At 39.4% G+C, this 17053-nt stretch overlaps 1 protein-coding gene across 1 annotated transcript in view; it reads right to left on the minus strand.

Moving 5' to 3' along the window:
* Window positions 1-434: 434 nt before the first annotated feature.
* LOC120419950 (MOXD1 homolog 1) overlaps window positions 435-17053 on the minus strand; it is a 104717-nt gene continuing 88098 nt past the window's right edge. Inside the window, exons 2-6 of the mRNA XM_039582810.2 lie at window positions 16159-16311; window positions 3012-3304; window positions 2148-2826; window positions 1561-2091; window positions 435-1285 (exon numbers count right to left, since the gene is read on the minus strand). Coding sequence (XP_039438744.1) covers window positions 1115-1285; window positions 1561-2091; window positions 2148-2826; window positions 3012-3304; window positions 16159-16311 — 1827 coding nt within the window. The 3' untranslated portion in view covers window positions 435-1114. The remainder of the gene's footprint in view (window positions 1286-1560; window positions 2092-2147; window positions 2827-3011; window positions 3305-16158; window positions 16312-17053) is intronic.

The raw sequence follows: 17053 nt of genomic DNA on the forward strand, positions 1-17053 counted from the left end.
GGAGGTGAGCGAATTCGTGTACTTGGGATCACTGGTAACGGCCGACAACGACACCAGCTTAGAGATCCGGGCTCTGATCGAGTGCAACGCGCCACGAAGCTGACCCTGTACAAGACACTGATTAGACAGGTTGCCCTCTATGGCCATGAGAACTGGACGCTGCGGCAAGAAGACGAACGAGCCCTTGGAGTTTTCGAACGGAAGGTGCTGCGCAGCAGGAGCACAGCGTGCACGATGGGGTAATCAGATCGAGGCGGATCCAAGAAGGATCTGCAACCTAGGAGACTGGCGAGCTGCAGCCCAGAACCGAGCAACATGGAACAACCTTCTTGATACAGCACGGGCACCGCGTATGGTGTTCTAAGCTGATTGGCTTGGTGTGTATGGTTTTAAACTGTTCCATATCCTTGGGCAAGTGAAATTAATGACAAATATTTACTTTTTTAACGATCACTTTATTTAATGTTAAATTAGTTATAATACATATCAGTAAATAGACACTTTTCGGTAATATTTCGATACACTCTTTACTAGTATCTTATTTTTGTTTTCAGAAAAGTTTAAGTTCATTATTGTAATGATACAATGACAAGCGTTAGTTTTATTTACATTTAAATATAAATGATTTAAATTAAAACTACAGAACTATTTTTAACCAGTAGACTTAACAGATACACCTTTGTGATGACATTTTATCTTATTTTACTTTCATACTCTGTTCATAATTATTTGTGACATGTTATGAGAGAGATCAGATATTTTTATTCAACAATTACATTTAACATTGTACTTAAAATAATAATTAGTTGGAATTAAGAATAATTACGAAATTATCGATAAACGTTTCACTTTGGCATACATTTTTCCCTAGCAGATTTTTAAAAGAAAAGAATAAAACGAATAGAATTCAAATTAAATACAAGAGTTGCCTTAGGGCAACAAATCAAGAGTAGATAGATAAGCAAGTGTTTTGTTTCAAATAGTTTGGAGATAAAAAGATAAATAAATAGAACATTATATTATTCTTAGAGTAGAAGTTAAATATTCTAACAATAAATTAAGGTCAGATAAAATAATAAAGTGTTTCACAAACATGAAAAAAGTCACATTCTTCTCAGCAGAATCGCCTCACAAAGAACACCACCAGCAAAAGTATCAGCGCCTTCGTGGTGGACAGCTTACGGGCTTCCGACGCCTGGTTGAACTCCATAAACAGGTGGTACGGACAGTGACTGGGTGGCTTCACGAACGCGTCGAACGTCGGATACTTGAAGATTTCCGCAGCCTGCGGGAAGGGACAAAGAACAATCATTTGGTTAGATTCTGTTGAAATATTGTGCAGAGACACTAAACCCCCGGTGGTTGGTCACTTTTTTCGTTTGACACTAAAAACCTTTTTTCGTCAAAGTCAAACTAAAAAGTGACGAACTGTCACTTTTTGATAGTGTGTGTGAACTCCGTGTAAAAGGGGTTCAAAACTAAAAACCGTTTGACAACAAACAACGAACAACCATCGGGGTTTGAGTGTATTTGATAATTATTTGAATAACTGCTACTTACCACAGAAATCGACTCGTTCGACACCCTGCAGAACGTCATGTGCTTCCCGGTGAGGATGCTCTGCTCGACGCGCCTCGTAAAAAGCGGTTCCTGCCAGGGCAGCTGATTCAGGTGAGACAGGAACGTCCGATCGTGGAACTCGACGGGGTCGGAGATGATCAGCTTGTTGAGGATCGACTCCTTGTACAAAATGTCCTCCTCGTCCACGATGCTGTACTCTTTGGCGTTCTGCAGTGCCCTGATGGCGATCTGGTTCTGCTCGTCGTCCACGTCACCGCCGGGTGCAAAGTTGGGGAACACGGTCGTGGGGAGCAGGTCCAGGATGTTCCCGTTGTACAGGAACAGGTTCTCCACGTCGGTCATGTTCATCGAGTAGAACCCAAACACGCCAAACGTTTCGAAGAACTCCTTGACCGGGGTCATGCTGTAGCATCCGGCCAGGTCGATCTTCGGGTAGTACGTTATGAACGAGAGGCACATCTCCTGCTTGGTGGAATACCCTCCGAGAGTGGGTCGCTTCCGGCCGATGGTCTGTGAAGGAGTGAAATGTTAGTGATCTGAAATGCCATCTTCCTTAAAATTCTTACCTCATAAGCGCAATCCGTAATCAGGTAGTCCCCGGGCAGCACCGAAGTCTCGTTCTCCAGCTGTCGGATCTGCTGGAAGTTGTGGTCGTAATTGTCATCCTCGACGATCCTCGGCAGTTCCTTGCCATCCCTTACATGTCTCAGCTTCATCTTCCTGCCAGCCACGTGCGAATGCAAAGCCGCCGACACGATGTTGATCCCGTTCTCCGGAAACACCGCTCCCGTACAGGAAGGTCCACAGATCCCCACATTGCGGTACAACTTCTGACCCGGTGGAATCATCTGGGTGTCCGAAATCGAAACTCCGGAGATCATCATTCCGGCGTCGTGCTGCCGAACGTGGCGCGTGTAGTGCATCCGGAACCCGGAATGGTCCAGGACACGCTTCGCGCGCGGGTTGTCGTAGTGAACCTCCAGCATGTAGTACTTGGCACCGCCCTTGTTGCCGCCAATCGGGATCCCGATGTGTTCAGGCAGGAACTGTCCGGAAGCGCCAATACCCCACGTCGCTACCGGAGTGATGCACGAGTCCCAGTCGCGGGGTGTGAGCAGATTACTGTTGCAAACCGCGCCGCTGCTCTTGACCCAAACGTCCCACGAGTTGGGGTCCGAACCTGGGTAGGAGTTGGGCGAGCACTCGAACAGGGTCATGTGGTGGACGAGGGGTTGCTTGGTGGAACTGAGTAATGAAGAAAATGAGTTTAATTAATTTTTAATACAAGAAAAAAACATTTAATGAAGCGAATTTTATCTACTTTTTATTTCAAAAGCAAGTTACTTTTGTTATATTTTTTGTGTGTATGTGAGTATGAATAGTTACCATAGGAGTTCAGTATAAGATCATATGTGGCAATACAAACTCACCTCTCCCGCGTCAAGATCGCCTCGTAGCCAATAATGTGATGCTTCTCGCGCAGCGTCGGTGCCTTCAGGATCTTGCACCAGTACAGCGTGTCCATGCTGGCGTCGATCGACACGTTCTTGACCGTGACGTCCCACTGGCGGATGTCGTGCCGCAGGGCCGGATCGGCGCTCTTTTTGAACATCGGTCCAAGAAAGTGAATTGATCGGGCGCCTCGATTCTTGCCGTGATCCTTCAACTCGCCGTGGACGGGGTCGCGATCGCCGTACGACCACAGGACCTTCATCGTGTCAACCTGAGGAAGAAATTGGATTGAATATGTTATTTTTTCGTTTAACTTATTAAAACTTAATTAAAATACATGAGCAAACTAGTTTCATCGAATTCAAAAAATGTTCAACCTCATCCAGGGTCACCGTTTGCACTCTTCTGAGGCGCAAAGCCTCAGGTATTGAGAAGGATAATATATTGCAGTCGAAACCAGGCAGCGCAGGTGAATTTATTTCTCATAAACGCCTCCACATTTCAACCTTGCATGAAACTAAACGAATTGTACTCTTGGCCTCTACACTACTACACTACTAGTGCCACCAAAGTTAAAAGGTGTCCAACGGAACAAATGTGACCAGGTCTGAGCTATGAAGCCATGGAAGGTAGTCTCACCCTTAACTTTACCCAGGACGACCATTAATGTCATAATGTAATAGTTATGGCACCGCCATGTTCTATAAGCATGGACCGGAAGAAGGGAAAAATCCAGCGACTTAGTTTGAAGTCCTTATTCCTTAGACCAGTGCAAGCGAGACACAGACAAAGAGAGTGTGAGAGATGAGTAGTTTTATATTACATTTTTATACCATTTGGACGGATTCGCTTAAAGGACTGTTTATGTTATAATGTTTGAGCCGGGGCTGCTGGCCTGGCCTGGCCATGATTACACCCCTTGGAGACACGTTCGTTGCATATTGGCGACGACGGCCAACGCGGGGTTTGTGCATGGACATTAGGAGTGACAATGAAAAATGACCCATCCTTTGCTTTGTCTTTTGCAGTTTAGCGCTGCAGCAATAAATGGACCAGGATTTCCTTATAAAGTGTTGTGTTATGTCAACCTTTTAGGATCGTATTAAGGAAGAAACGATAAATCAAGTTGTTTGCTTTGCTGACATAAGAAAATTTCGAAAATATTGATATTTCATCCCAAACTTTCACAACACTCCCACTTGTACGTGAATTATTTATTATTTTTGAGATATTTTACAATACGTCAAAAACAAGTCAACTCTCTAACAGCAAATTTCCTAATTTTTTCTATAAAAATGAAAACTTCATTCAGCTTTTAAATAGGCGAGTTGTGGCGCTTCCAAAGAACCATCTTTGCGGTTAACTTTGCATAGTCAACCTTGCCGATTTATGTAAGGACTTCTTTCTCTTTGGTCATGAGTCATTTTGCATCTATCTTAAAATGGTATATGAATACCTGAATACTAAAAAAACTGAAAAATAAAAATAAATGTTTTTTTTCAATTCAATAGTGTTCTAAAGCTCCATGTAAAAATTTTATGTACTTTCTGTCAAGAAGGGCCACGAAAATATTTTTTTTAAGTTGAATTGAAAATCAATGTTAAGTCTTTTGTGGTCGCATAAAGGGCCATTGTACTCAAACTGTTACATTTGAAATTCAAAGATTTCGAGAACATTTGAACTGAGATCAATTCAAGATCAAATTTGGCCATCGCCAATGGAATACAAAGTTTTATAACGTATTTGCAACAAAACTTAAAACCTTATCTGGTACTTTCTTTAAGACAATAATTTTAGAACACTAATGAATTTCTTTGATGAGTAACAACAGCAATTTTTATTTCTTGAATTTGATATTTTAAGGCAGGCCTGCTCTACATCCGGCCCGTGAAGCCATTTTATCCGGCCCGCGATGACTTTTCAAAATAGTTCTATGACCTAAGGCTTAAGGCTGTTCATGAAACTTACAATAAATAAATTGAGCATCTAAATTTTAAAAAATAAGCTTAAGATCGATTTTTTCTAATATGATTTATAATAAAATTTTAATAAGGAACATTAAGTTGTTTTATTGCGCCATTTTTAATGTTTAATAATTGATTCTGAAAATATTAAAAAAAGAAATGATAAGAATTAAATTTGAACATAAAGAGTGTTCGAATTTAAAACAAAAACATTTGAAAAAATACAAAGGCAAAATCCAAATAATACGTTTAATTAGTATCATTTGGATTTTGCCTTTGTATTTTTAAAATGTTTTTGTTTCATATTCAAACATTCATTATGTTTGATTTTTTTCTATATTGATATTTTCAGAATCAATTATTGAACATAAAAATGGTGCAATATAACAAAATTATCCATATCGTAAAAATGTGAAATATATGAAAACATTTGGATAGTTGCATAGTTGTCTACAGTTGTAGTTTTTTGAAAAAAAAAATTAAGTTTTTCTTTTAAAATTGTGGTTGCAATTTAAGATTGTGATTAAAATTGTTTTTTTTTTTAAATAAATGAGTAGGCCAAAAATAATGTTTTTTTTCAGGCCTACTTTTTAGTGATATAGTTTTATAAATGCTTTTTTGCAATTCCACTGTGAAACTGTCAACTTTTCCTGCCCTTCTGGAGAAACGAAACGGCCTACTTTTCCCTACCAAAAATAACAGAATGGAAAATTAATATTTTTCAATAACAGTGCTGAAAAGTAGAACTTTTCAGCACTGAAATGGGTGCTGAAAAGTTGAACTTTTCAGCACTGAAATGGGTGCTGAAAAGTTGAACTTTTCAGCACTAGTATCGAAAAGTAACATTTTTTAATATTGTTTTGTTTTGAACGATGAATTAACTAAACACATGAATGTTTGACATAAAATTCCATTAAATAAGCGTTTTTCGGAATTGTAAAAAATGTTGTAAGCAACTTGTTGCAAAACTTGATTTTTTCAGCACTCGTATTTATCCAACTTGGTAAACCTCGTTGGATAAATGTACAACTCGTGCTGAAAAAATCGTCTTTTTGCAACTTGTTGCATAAACTACTAATAAAAGCAAATTAATCATACTGAAAATAAAGATCGCTACAAATATTTTTAAAATATTAACAAATGTCTCAAAATGAGTCAAGAAATCAGAGAGAAAAAGAATACATTTTCTCATAAACTTCAATAGTTTAAAGAAATTCGAAGAATAATGAAGTGAAAACAATATATATTCTTCTTACAAACAGCAAAAAAAGTTGAATTTTGGAATGTTCAAAATTCGGTAGGTTGAATATTACCTCTTTTTTGAGTAATATTACCTAAAAATTGTGTAAAAATGTGAACTTGATGGATATTCACCATTTCCTGATAAAAATTAATCTTTTTCTGATGTAATATTACACATTTTTTGACACAAAATTTGTCACCATTTCCTTATGAATATTACCATAAATTTTTTTCTGTGCACTTTTTAAATTTTGTGTCTGTTTAAAATCATTTCCAAATATTTTGAAAAATATTCGAATAAAAGTGCACAACAATCAAAAAAGTGTTTTGCTAAGAACTAAGAAAAGGCTATAAAATCACTCGAAAAATGCACTTCCTAATTTGACCTTCTAGACCCACCTTCACGTACACACATCAACTCAGAATCAAATTCTGAGCAAATGTCTGTGCGTGTGTATGTCTGTAAGTCAGTGTACCGAAAAAAATGCACTGCGTTCTGGTCTCTTTCGATCCATCTTGGGGTCCTACAAGACCCTAGTTAATATTATAAAGTTTTGTAAAGTACTTAAAAAGTTATGCTAAAAAACCATTTTAGCAAAAGTCCGCAAGATTGTAAAAAGAGTGGTTTTTGTAAACCCCGCCATGTTATACAGTCTTAGAACGGTATTTGAAAGACCATCGACATCGTTGGTGGGTAATCAGAAGGCCTCTCCAACACATTAAAAGATTAAAGATCCAACAACCCTATCAAATGAAAAATATAACTATATCATTGTGAGGAAGGCTTCAACCATCGTAGGGTGGATAAAGTAACGTAACGTTTAAAGGAGATTTAAATCAAAATTTAGGATCTATAAATTTTTTCATGTATATTTTTGTGTAAGGAAATTAAACTTAAAAATACTTGCCCGCAGGACCAAAAGGTTGGGCACCCCTGTAAGGTGTCTTAAATATATAGCTGAAATATATAATTGAAAATATTCAAAAAAAAGTTAAGAATTTCCTAGAGTTTTTGAATTGTTCAAATTATGAGCCATTTTAATTGTTTTCCATTTTTTTAAAAATATTTTAGTTTTAATTGCTTTTATAAGTCAATCCAATCCAAAGTTATGTTATCGCATATGATTAATTAAAAAAATATGTTATATTAAAAATGTGCTTGGTAAAAAAATATTATTGAGGTAATACTCAACTCCAAAAGTTGGCATTCATCCTTGGATAGTTCAAACCAGAGCTTCATTATGCTGTTTTGCACGAACTTTGTTTGCACTAGTTAGGTTTCAAATAAGCTTGTTGATTAAAGTAATATTCTACGAGTGGGACAAACATTCCCCAGCCCGCCCCAACCCTTCCGCTTCCTCAATGTACTCGACGTCATTTTCATCCCCATTCATCCAGGGGTAATTCTCAACCAACTCACACGAAATCGGGAAAAGTTGCCCCGACCCCTCTTCGATTTGCGTGAAATTTTGTCCTAAGGGGTAACTTTTGTCCCTGATCACGAATCCGATGTCCGTTTTTTGATATCTCGTGACGGAGGGGCGGTACGACCCCTTCCATTTTTGAACATGCGAAAAAAGAGGTGTTTTTCAATAATTTGCAGCCTGAAACGGTGATGAGATAGAAATTTGGTGTCAAAGTGACTTTTGTGTAAAATTAGACGCCCGACTTCGGAATTCTGAGACGGCGTACTCAGAATTCCGAAAAAAAAAAAAATAGAAAACACGAAATCACATCCGTGGAACTTGAGGTCCAAAAACGAGGACATGCACGGTGCTGCCTCTAGCGGTGGAGAGCTCCAACTTTTCGACAAGTTTTTATGGCAGTTTTGCATCGAAGGGTCGTCCATAGTGAATGTAATTAGAATATTTTGAATTTCATAAAATTATAAAAAGTGGAAAATTATTTTTAATTATGATAAAAGCATTTATTTCCATCGAGAACATAATGTTGACTTAGCAGTACTTTGGCGTGCAATTAAACTTAAACTGCAATTTCAACAGAACTCTTTTACAAAACTTGCCTCATTTGAAAACAATGTTTCCGGCCAGCCAAATAATTTCATAGCCGATTACGATGATTGATTTCAATGTGCACAATGCCTTGGACAATTTGTCACACACATACACATCCCTTGATGTTGTCGTTGTTCTGTAGATTCTAATAATTATTGTCAGTAGATGTAGCTAGTGAGTAATCCTTGTTTATCACAATTTTATTCTGATTCCATTTTCTTTTTCATCTGTGCCCAATTCTCTTAAGAACGCTTAGGCTGGTTCAAATTTTATTTATAGTTTTTGTCCCCCCTCCTCCACCCCCCTTCACAATTGGCACGAAAAATCAGGGGGCAAAAAAATGTTTTTTTCAAAACACTTCAAAATTTCAATGGAAATTTAAGTGAAATCAGCTGAAATCAATTTAAAATGCATTCCCCTGCGTTTAGAATCATTTTTGGATTAACAATTAGAAATGTTTATTTTGTATTCACAAAAGCTCTTCATATCGTGCGGCCCGAGGCCAAATGAGAAGACACTAATTAATATAACACGGAATAAAATAGGTCTTTATTCTACGAAATACAATGCAAGAATGATCTTCGACAACTGGGCGTTTGACTTTTTAAGTTGTTACTGCTGACGTCGCAGCTGCTGTCAGGCCAGCTGACAGCTTGGAGCCTTCAGGTTGACTGCGGTTGTGTTGGTTTCAACCGTCTGTGTTCCCAGCCACAACATCTCCCCCTCTGAAGATCGATGATCCGAGTCGAACTGGAACAACACTATTCATCAGGAAAAGCGGTTATTTTCGACGACCATCGAGCGTAGTTTGGCCATCGACGGTGACATACAGGTGGACGTCAAGGTCGAGGACGAGGACGGTGATGCAGATCAATTCCTGGTTCATGATCTGGTTGTGGGGCACGCTGTGGTTGGACGACACAGCGAGTTGTTTTGCTCGCGACTTTGTGTTGCACACCATCACGTTGTGACGATCATTGTGTGCAGACAGCAGTTGAAAAGTACACACAGCTGATCGACCGAATCTGCCAATCGTCACCTGCACGTTCAATTTGTGAAAATTTTGCGTTGGACACGTGTGGTAGGTGGCAGGATTAGTTACGGCAACCAAAATCGACATCTTGTTGTTTCTCCCTCCTCGGAAAATGTTGGAGGCGTGCTCGGGAGAGCAGGAAGTGCACAATGGAGGCGGCCACGGTGGAACTTGTTCTAAGAACGATACGGGGTTACCTTCTTTCGGCCGCAGTCCTCTGGTGCCGATGTGCAGCTGAAGGGAGCCATGCGCGCTGGCTACGACCTTGCTCGGTGATGATAAAAACTGCCACAAGGTGAAATGGATGAGTCCTCGGCTGGCCTTGGTGTAGTCGATCGGGATGATGTTTATCTGCTTGTGCCGACCGAGATCCTTTGGGGCGGCATCGCTTGCGTCATACGACGGAGGATCTTCGGTGATCAGGTGGTTGGTTGGGTTTGCTGGCTTGGGCAGGAACCGCTGACCGGAACTGTCCACTTGAGGGATTTGCTTGGAGTCCTGGACGAGCTTCCGGCGATCGTGATCGTCGCCGATGACGTCACTGAGATGTCCACCTGCTGGCTGCAGAGTGTGCTCGGCAGCTTCAAGGTCTCGCGTTGGTTGAGCCGGACTTGCTAGCGAGGTGGATGTGTCGATGGTATGTACCCTCAGATGCGATCGATCGTTCTCGGTTGGTACGGACGACACGGGGCACATCTTGATACTGCTCTGAGGAGTTGTTAAGCGGGCCGGTTGGCAGGGCACTAGGCTGCAATGCGCGGCCACGGTAACCTCACTTTTATGCAGCTGCGGGACCTCGCACATAGAACGGAGCGAGGAAAATGGCGCGGCCGCCATTGTTGATAGAGTTTGCTGGAGATGCTGCTGCTGCTGGACCAGGAGGTCCATCATCGACGAACAGCGGAGCATCATCTGGTCGAAGGAGAGCATGGGTTGTCCGGGACTTGGGGCGTGATGACAGGGGCCTCCCGGATGGACGTTGCCGTACGATGCCGCTTGAGCCGGACCCGAGCCGATGGATGCCAATCCGTGGAACATCGCGATCGGTTGTTGATCACCGGGAAGTGCGGGGACACCATGTACGGGGCCAGTTGATCGGTGCTGCTGGTCGTTGCGCGATGGCTGCTGGTCGTGGAGTTCCGGGCCGACGGGAAAATGGCCGTCCACCGGCCGCTGCCTGACGGGAATCACGACGCCATCGTGGATGCACCCAATCAACGGCGGGTTGACTGGTGCAAATTGCATTTTGCTCCTCCTCCGCGCGTGGGAATCTTGTAGTGGAGATATCGACACTACAACCACTTCTCGTCGCCAATTTTGTATTCACAAAAGCTCTTCATATCGTGCGGCCCGAGGCCAAATGAGAAGACACTAATTAATATAACACGGAATAAAATAGGTCTTTATTCTACGAAATACAATGCAAGAATGATCTTCGACAACTGGGCGTTTGACTTTTTAAGTTGTTACTGCTGACGTCGCAGCTGCTGTCAGGCCAGCTGACAGCTTGGAGCCTTCAGGTTGACTGCGGTTGTGTTGGTTTCAACCGTCTGTGTTCCCAGCCACAACAGTTTATAATAACTAAAACATGCCTTATAAATTTGTAAGGAACCAAAAAGGACTTCGGCCCGCTATTTCTCACTCCGTTGCAACGTCACGGAGTGATCGATGTGACAAATGAAAAGTTCGACTTAATATATGTCTTTCATAGTCAGTAATTGTAGAAAATTAAATTTTCTATCCGTATCTGTAATAATATTTATATTTGGAACAATTTTTTTTTTAAATCGTTTTAATTTCATACGAGACATATTTCGCAAAAAAATTGAAAATTTCGTGACGTTGCAACGCCGGAATGTGTCATATGTATTTGTATCACTCATAACCAAATTTCAAATTTCTAGCAGGTTTTCTTATATTAGAAATTTAATTCTTTCTCGATCTTTTTTTTTAAATAATGCTTTAGATTTAAGTTAAATCTTAGTTGATAATTTTATTAAATCGTAAACAGGCACCGGCTACATGAAATATGCATTGACCCCTCGTCCAATCAAAACTGGTATACTGAAAAGTTGCCTCAAGTAAACAAAATCGCAGCACTCCATGCTTTGAATTTTCGTTTTGCCTCTCGTGCGACTCTCGTGTTGGCCATTTGTTTTTGCGATTCTTTTACCGCCAAAATGCCGGAAAAACTGTGCATTAAAAACTATATTTTCAGATATCATGGCTTAGCGTTTTACTCGTTTGCATACAGGTATTTAGGTAGTGCATGGCCTGAATTCTTTGATATCGAACAAAAATATGGGAAGAGGAGGAGATTCGCAGCTCTTAAATCTGTTCCTCTCAATTTTCAAATCAACGACGTTATCAACCCATCGTCCATCAGTGAATCACGAGGGAGAGCTTTAATTGTTGAGGAAGAGCATAAAAATTTAATTATTAGCAAAGAAATCGAGTCACCAAAGCAACATAAACTCCTTCATATAATGAATGAATGCTTGAATTACGCATGATACTTTTGTGCGAGTTTTACTGAAAACTCTCATGATTTTTCAACTTTATATTTCCGTACGATTGATCACTGTAATCTAAACTTCTGTCAACATTCAAGTGGTATACATGTTTTGTTCTGTCATTTTGCAAGAGGTATAATAGATTCAAATTTTACAGTTGTTGATGCTGAGTAGGCTGTGACAAGCGTGGACAAATTTCCACTATACCAGTGACAGAACTCAACAATCGTCCCACTTTTCGAGCTAACATGTTGTATGGAGTTCCACCTATGTGACGAAATCCTAAAATGAAAAATTTTGTTCTGAATGAAAAAATGACCCTTCTGGGTCAATGTAGATTCGAAAAGTACATTAAATTTCCCTTAAAATGACATGTTCCAAAAAATTTTACAGTCGAGTAACGAAAAATGGGAGAATTTTTAAAACTTTTTTAGTGTTTTTTTCGATGAAAAATACGTTTTTTCGGAATTCTGAGTACGCCATTAAATCGGGCGTCTAATTTTACATTTAAGTTCCTTTGACACCAAATTTCTATTTATCACCGTTTCAGGCTGCAAATTATTGAAAACACCTCTTTTTTCGCATGTTTAAAAATGGAAGGGGTCGTACCGCCCCTCCGTCACGAGATATCAAAAAACGGACCTCGGATTCGTTTTCAGGGACAAAAGTTACCCCTTAGGACAAAGTTTCACGCAAATCGAAGAGGGGTCGGGGCAACTGCTGTGTGAGTTGGCGGAGAATTACCCCCAGACCAAGAGGCCAAGCACACCAAGACGCTACTCGTTAAGCAGTCCTATTCGTCGCGCTATTTCCCGGGATTGGGAAACTTTCTTCCCTCTTTCGAGGATGCATGGTGACTTTTCTCGCACGGTGCCAGAGTTTATTTTCCCTGGCGCGTAATTCAATTGTGGGACGGTGGCAACTTCTGGAATTCTTCTGCGATCGGGACCAACCAGCTGGAATCAGAGAGAGAGCATAGAGAGGAAGCAAACCAGGAAACCGGAACTTGCTCAAGCGTGGGATCAAAAGTTTCAGCTCAAGAAATCACTTTCACGCGGACGAGAATTGGACCAAGTTTCCTTGCGCGAGCGATTCCTGTACATTCCGGAATTTACAGTTGGATGGGTGTGAAGGGCTTGAACAATAGAGGGAACGTATCCGGCTTCTTGTTTCGTTGCTTGGCCAAATAAGGGCGGAAATGTATGATAATTCAAAAGTTAATGACGTAGTAGTTTGAGTTCAAACATACGTTTATTTTATATCAGATTTAATGTGTAAATTTTATTATATCCCCGAGATTTGTGGTATATCAACCATATGAGGATTGGTAGAGAAAAATGTAATTTAATGTTTAACCCTCTACTGCACCATTATCATTTAAACTGTTAAAAAAAAAAATGCGAAGAAACATAGTCTGGGACACTAGAAAAATTACTGCATACTTCTTTTTACTTAAACAAACCTTCGGATGATCTAAATTTAATTTTACATTTAAACATAAAGTTAAAGGATTGAGATTTTTAATTACAGTTTTCGAAAATCATGCTTTTTTTTAAATGAATCAACTTGTACCATAATTCAACAGATTGGGATTTTAGTCAATTAAAACATATAAAAAAAAGTTTTTTTAGCTGATTATTTGCGCAACTCAGTTTCTTGCGAGAAAAATCAAAATGAAAATTACGTTGTTTATGTACCCCCCTGACCAAAATTAGGAAAAAAATCCGAGGATGGTGGGGTCCCATCTTGCCAAACCCTGTGAACGCTAGTGGGAGGAACTTATGGTGCAAAATGTGTTCTTTGGAGCCTCTGAGGAAAGGCTATAATTAGGCTTAATGATTTTTCACGCTCGAAAATTGCAAATTTCACGGAGACCTCAATTTCAAAACACCAAATTTCACGCAAATTTTGCGGAACTTGAAAAATGTTAAAATAGCTCTGAAAATCCTATGTTTAAATCACAGAAACAACTTTTTATGCTTCATTATATATTATTCTAATCTAATCTAATCTAATCAGACCCTAGCGCAGCCAATCTTTCGAAGGGATCCTGGAGAGTGCCTTAGGTTAGATGACGCCTAGCATTCTTCTTGTCATTTATTAACATTTGTAGTGCGCCATTGCATTAGAATGCATTGAAACATCACAAGCGTTAAAGCGGCCAGGCCTACTGCGTAAAGCCGTATCGCAGAGATGACTCGTAATTGGGTTGAGTTTGAGCACTGAGTGTTCGAACAACACAATTCTGAATCGACAGGGGAGGAAGAAGCGTGGGGACACACCACCATACGCTCCGATATTTGGTTGTATTCGTTGGGAGCACCATGCTAAGAAGGTTTGGTGCTCCGGGACCCTCTGGGATGGGACATTGTATTTCCACGAATGACCTGGACTCTATTTGCCGTGGTTATAGCGCCACAACTCGCTCTCTGTAACAGTATTCCTAATTCCAGTCCACTCTCACCGAGTCGTCATGGCCTAGTGGTTAGCATTTTTGCTTACCAATCCAAAGGACGGGGGATCGAACCCCGCCTCGAGTGACTTTGATTTTTCGTTCATATTCAACATTTCAAATTTATGTGTTCTTAACTTTCTCGTTGAGAGCAGATGGGAATCGAACCCAGAACCATTCGCTTACAAAGCGAACACCGTAACCAGTCAGCCACGGCCGCTCCTCTTATGCTTCATTATATACTGAGTAGTTAGTAAACTTTATATTCAATACAAATTATTTTTTTAATCAGTCAAGGATGCCTATTTGGAGTTAGGAGACTGGATTTATGGTGATTTGTCAACAAATAACATAATTTATGTTAATTTTTCGAAAGGTGTACAAACTTTTTTTGCACCTTTTTATTTTCGTAATAGTATTTGTTATATAACTTTTTATAGAAATCATCTTTTCATGAGTTTTTGTAGCAAAATGTCTGGCATGATTTTCTGAACAAAACGTAGTACTAGGTTTCTGTCAACATTAAAATGTTATTTTTCATCACAATATGTGCATAGTGCCCAAGGGGTGTAAATACTTTTTTTACATACTGTATATGGTTTTAAAATGTGATTCCAAAAATAAAAAGTACTCTTCATTTTATTTTGAATAATACAAAACTTGATGCTTTTAATTTCTTCCAAAATTATACCTTTCAAATAAAATAGCAGTAAAAATTTTAATACGGCGAATGAAAATATTACTAAATTTAGTTAGTTTTTAAAAAAACTCAAAAATCTGTACATTTCTTCAAATGGTTCATATCAACTTGACATACATATATATTCAAGCCTTTTAATTGAAAACTAATAAAATTTTATTAAATAGTTTTTTTGGATGAAATATTTATAAAGTTCTTATTTAAAAAAATGATTTGAGAAAATTGATAAATTTCACGAATTGCACGCCGTCCACGATATCGTCAAAAATCACACCAGGGTATTCACTCGCTTAATTCTACAGTAGTTCATAAGATTACTTTTATTCCTTTTTGAGATTGATAAATTATTTTGAGAAAAATCGTCACATTTTCACACAAACATAAAATTTCACGGGGTTTCGCGGTAAATTCAAATTTCGCGGATTTCACGCTGTCTGCGAAATCGTGAAATTTCACTAACCCTAAACATTACATTAAATATTATTAATATATAGTTGAAATCGGTCGATTTTGTAGAGAATTGCTCAATATTATTCATCATACTGGCCATGTCTGTAAAATATCACCTCATTCTTAAATATTTCTTCAAATTTCGTTTTTTGAGTTCTTTCCAAAAAATATTTAAAAGGACCTTACTCAACAGTAAACAAATCTAGCTATATTGTTTTTTTTTATAGGAAAAATATTGCCCTTTTCAAATCCAGAAACAGTAGTTCTAACAAGGCAAAAATGGGAAAAACAACTTTTTTCACTAATACCGCGATACTTTTCACCTGTCGAATGCAACCCGGAGCGGTAAAATCGATTGAAACGGATCGGATTTTTTTTTTTTGTTGAAAATGTGGTTATGTGAAAATCGACGAAAATTGATGTTTTTTTGAGCCCCTTATCACGGCGTAGGTCATCTTAATGATCAAACAAAAAATACAGGTCAAATTATTTCGGCCGAGGTATTCTAAGTCCTATTTTGAGTTTGATCGGAGAAATCGTGCTGTTTCCGTGTGGTTTCAAAAGAAGTTCATTACGGATTCTGTTGGAATTATCCAAAAAATCTCTAGAGTAATAAGTACCAATAAATAAATTTTCCTTTCAAATTTGTTGTTCACTTGTTGTTCACCACTTATTACCAAACACCCATGGGGAGCAACGCAAGAAAAATAAAACTCTGCCACCCACCCCGGCCCCAAACGTGGCGACGAAACTTACCCCAATAATCACATCGTGCGGATCGCACGTCTCGAGCGCCCGCCGGAACGTGACGGTGGTGTGCGTCAGGTTCTGGTATCCGCTTTCCACGTGGTAATTCTGGGTGTCGTCCTGAACCGGCGCTCGGCGACCGTCCTTGCCACCGTGGCAGTCCTGCAAGAAGAAGGAGAAGAAAAGACAAAGTCAGTATTATAAGAAACCAAAATCGGCGTTAGCCGGCGCGAAATATGATTACCGAGACCGAAAAATTTCGGGGGGAATTTTCGGGAAATCACACAAATTACATATCCGACAGGTGTTTGCTTTCCGAACAGGACACGTGTGCTGTTGGCGGTTGTGTGTATGTGCGGTGTTCCGCACACAGGATGCAATTTCATGCCGGCGGGAAGGACCGACCAAGTTGGGACATCTGGTCGGTTGGGAGTTGTTTGTCCTGTTTTTTTTTGTTTTTTGGGACCAACTGATGATGTTTGTGCGTAGGCAAAATGCTTAAAAATAGTAACGGTAATTTCCTGCTTTTTATTGCATTTGGATTGTTCGGTTCCCGTTTAGACCGTTAAAGATTCTTTCTAAAAGATATTTTGCTTTTGAAAAGTTGTAGTTTAAAATAGTAAGATTGAAAGATTTAAAACATTTGAATGATTTGTATGCCTTGGAAGAATTGGAGAGTTGATCAATCGATGCTTTGAATACCACGGAGTAGAGGGTGACGAGCGGGAATTCCCGGGAAAAAATTCCCGGGAAATCGACCATTTTTGGACTTCTCGATTCCCGGGAAATTCGGTCGAGACTCCCGGGAAATTTTAAACTTATAAATTTTGAAGCAAAATTATGTAAACTAATCAAGAATTATTTGAAAAATTCAACATTGTTTTGTAACATTGGGTGTTTAATG

Source organism: Culex pipiens, chromosome 2 (assembly GCF_016801865.2).
Source record: "Culex pipiens pallens isolate TS chromosome 2, TS_CPP_V2, whole genome shotgun sequence".
NCBI classification, from domain to species: domain Eukaryota; kingdom Metazoa; phylum Arthropoda; class Insecta; order Diptera; family Culicidae; genus Culex; species Culex pipiens.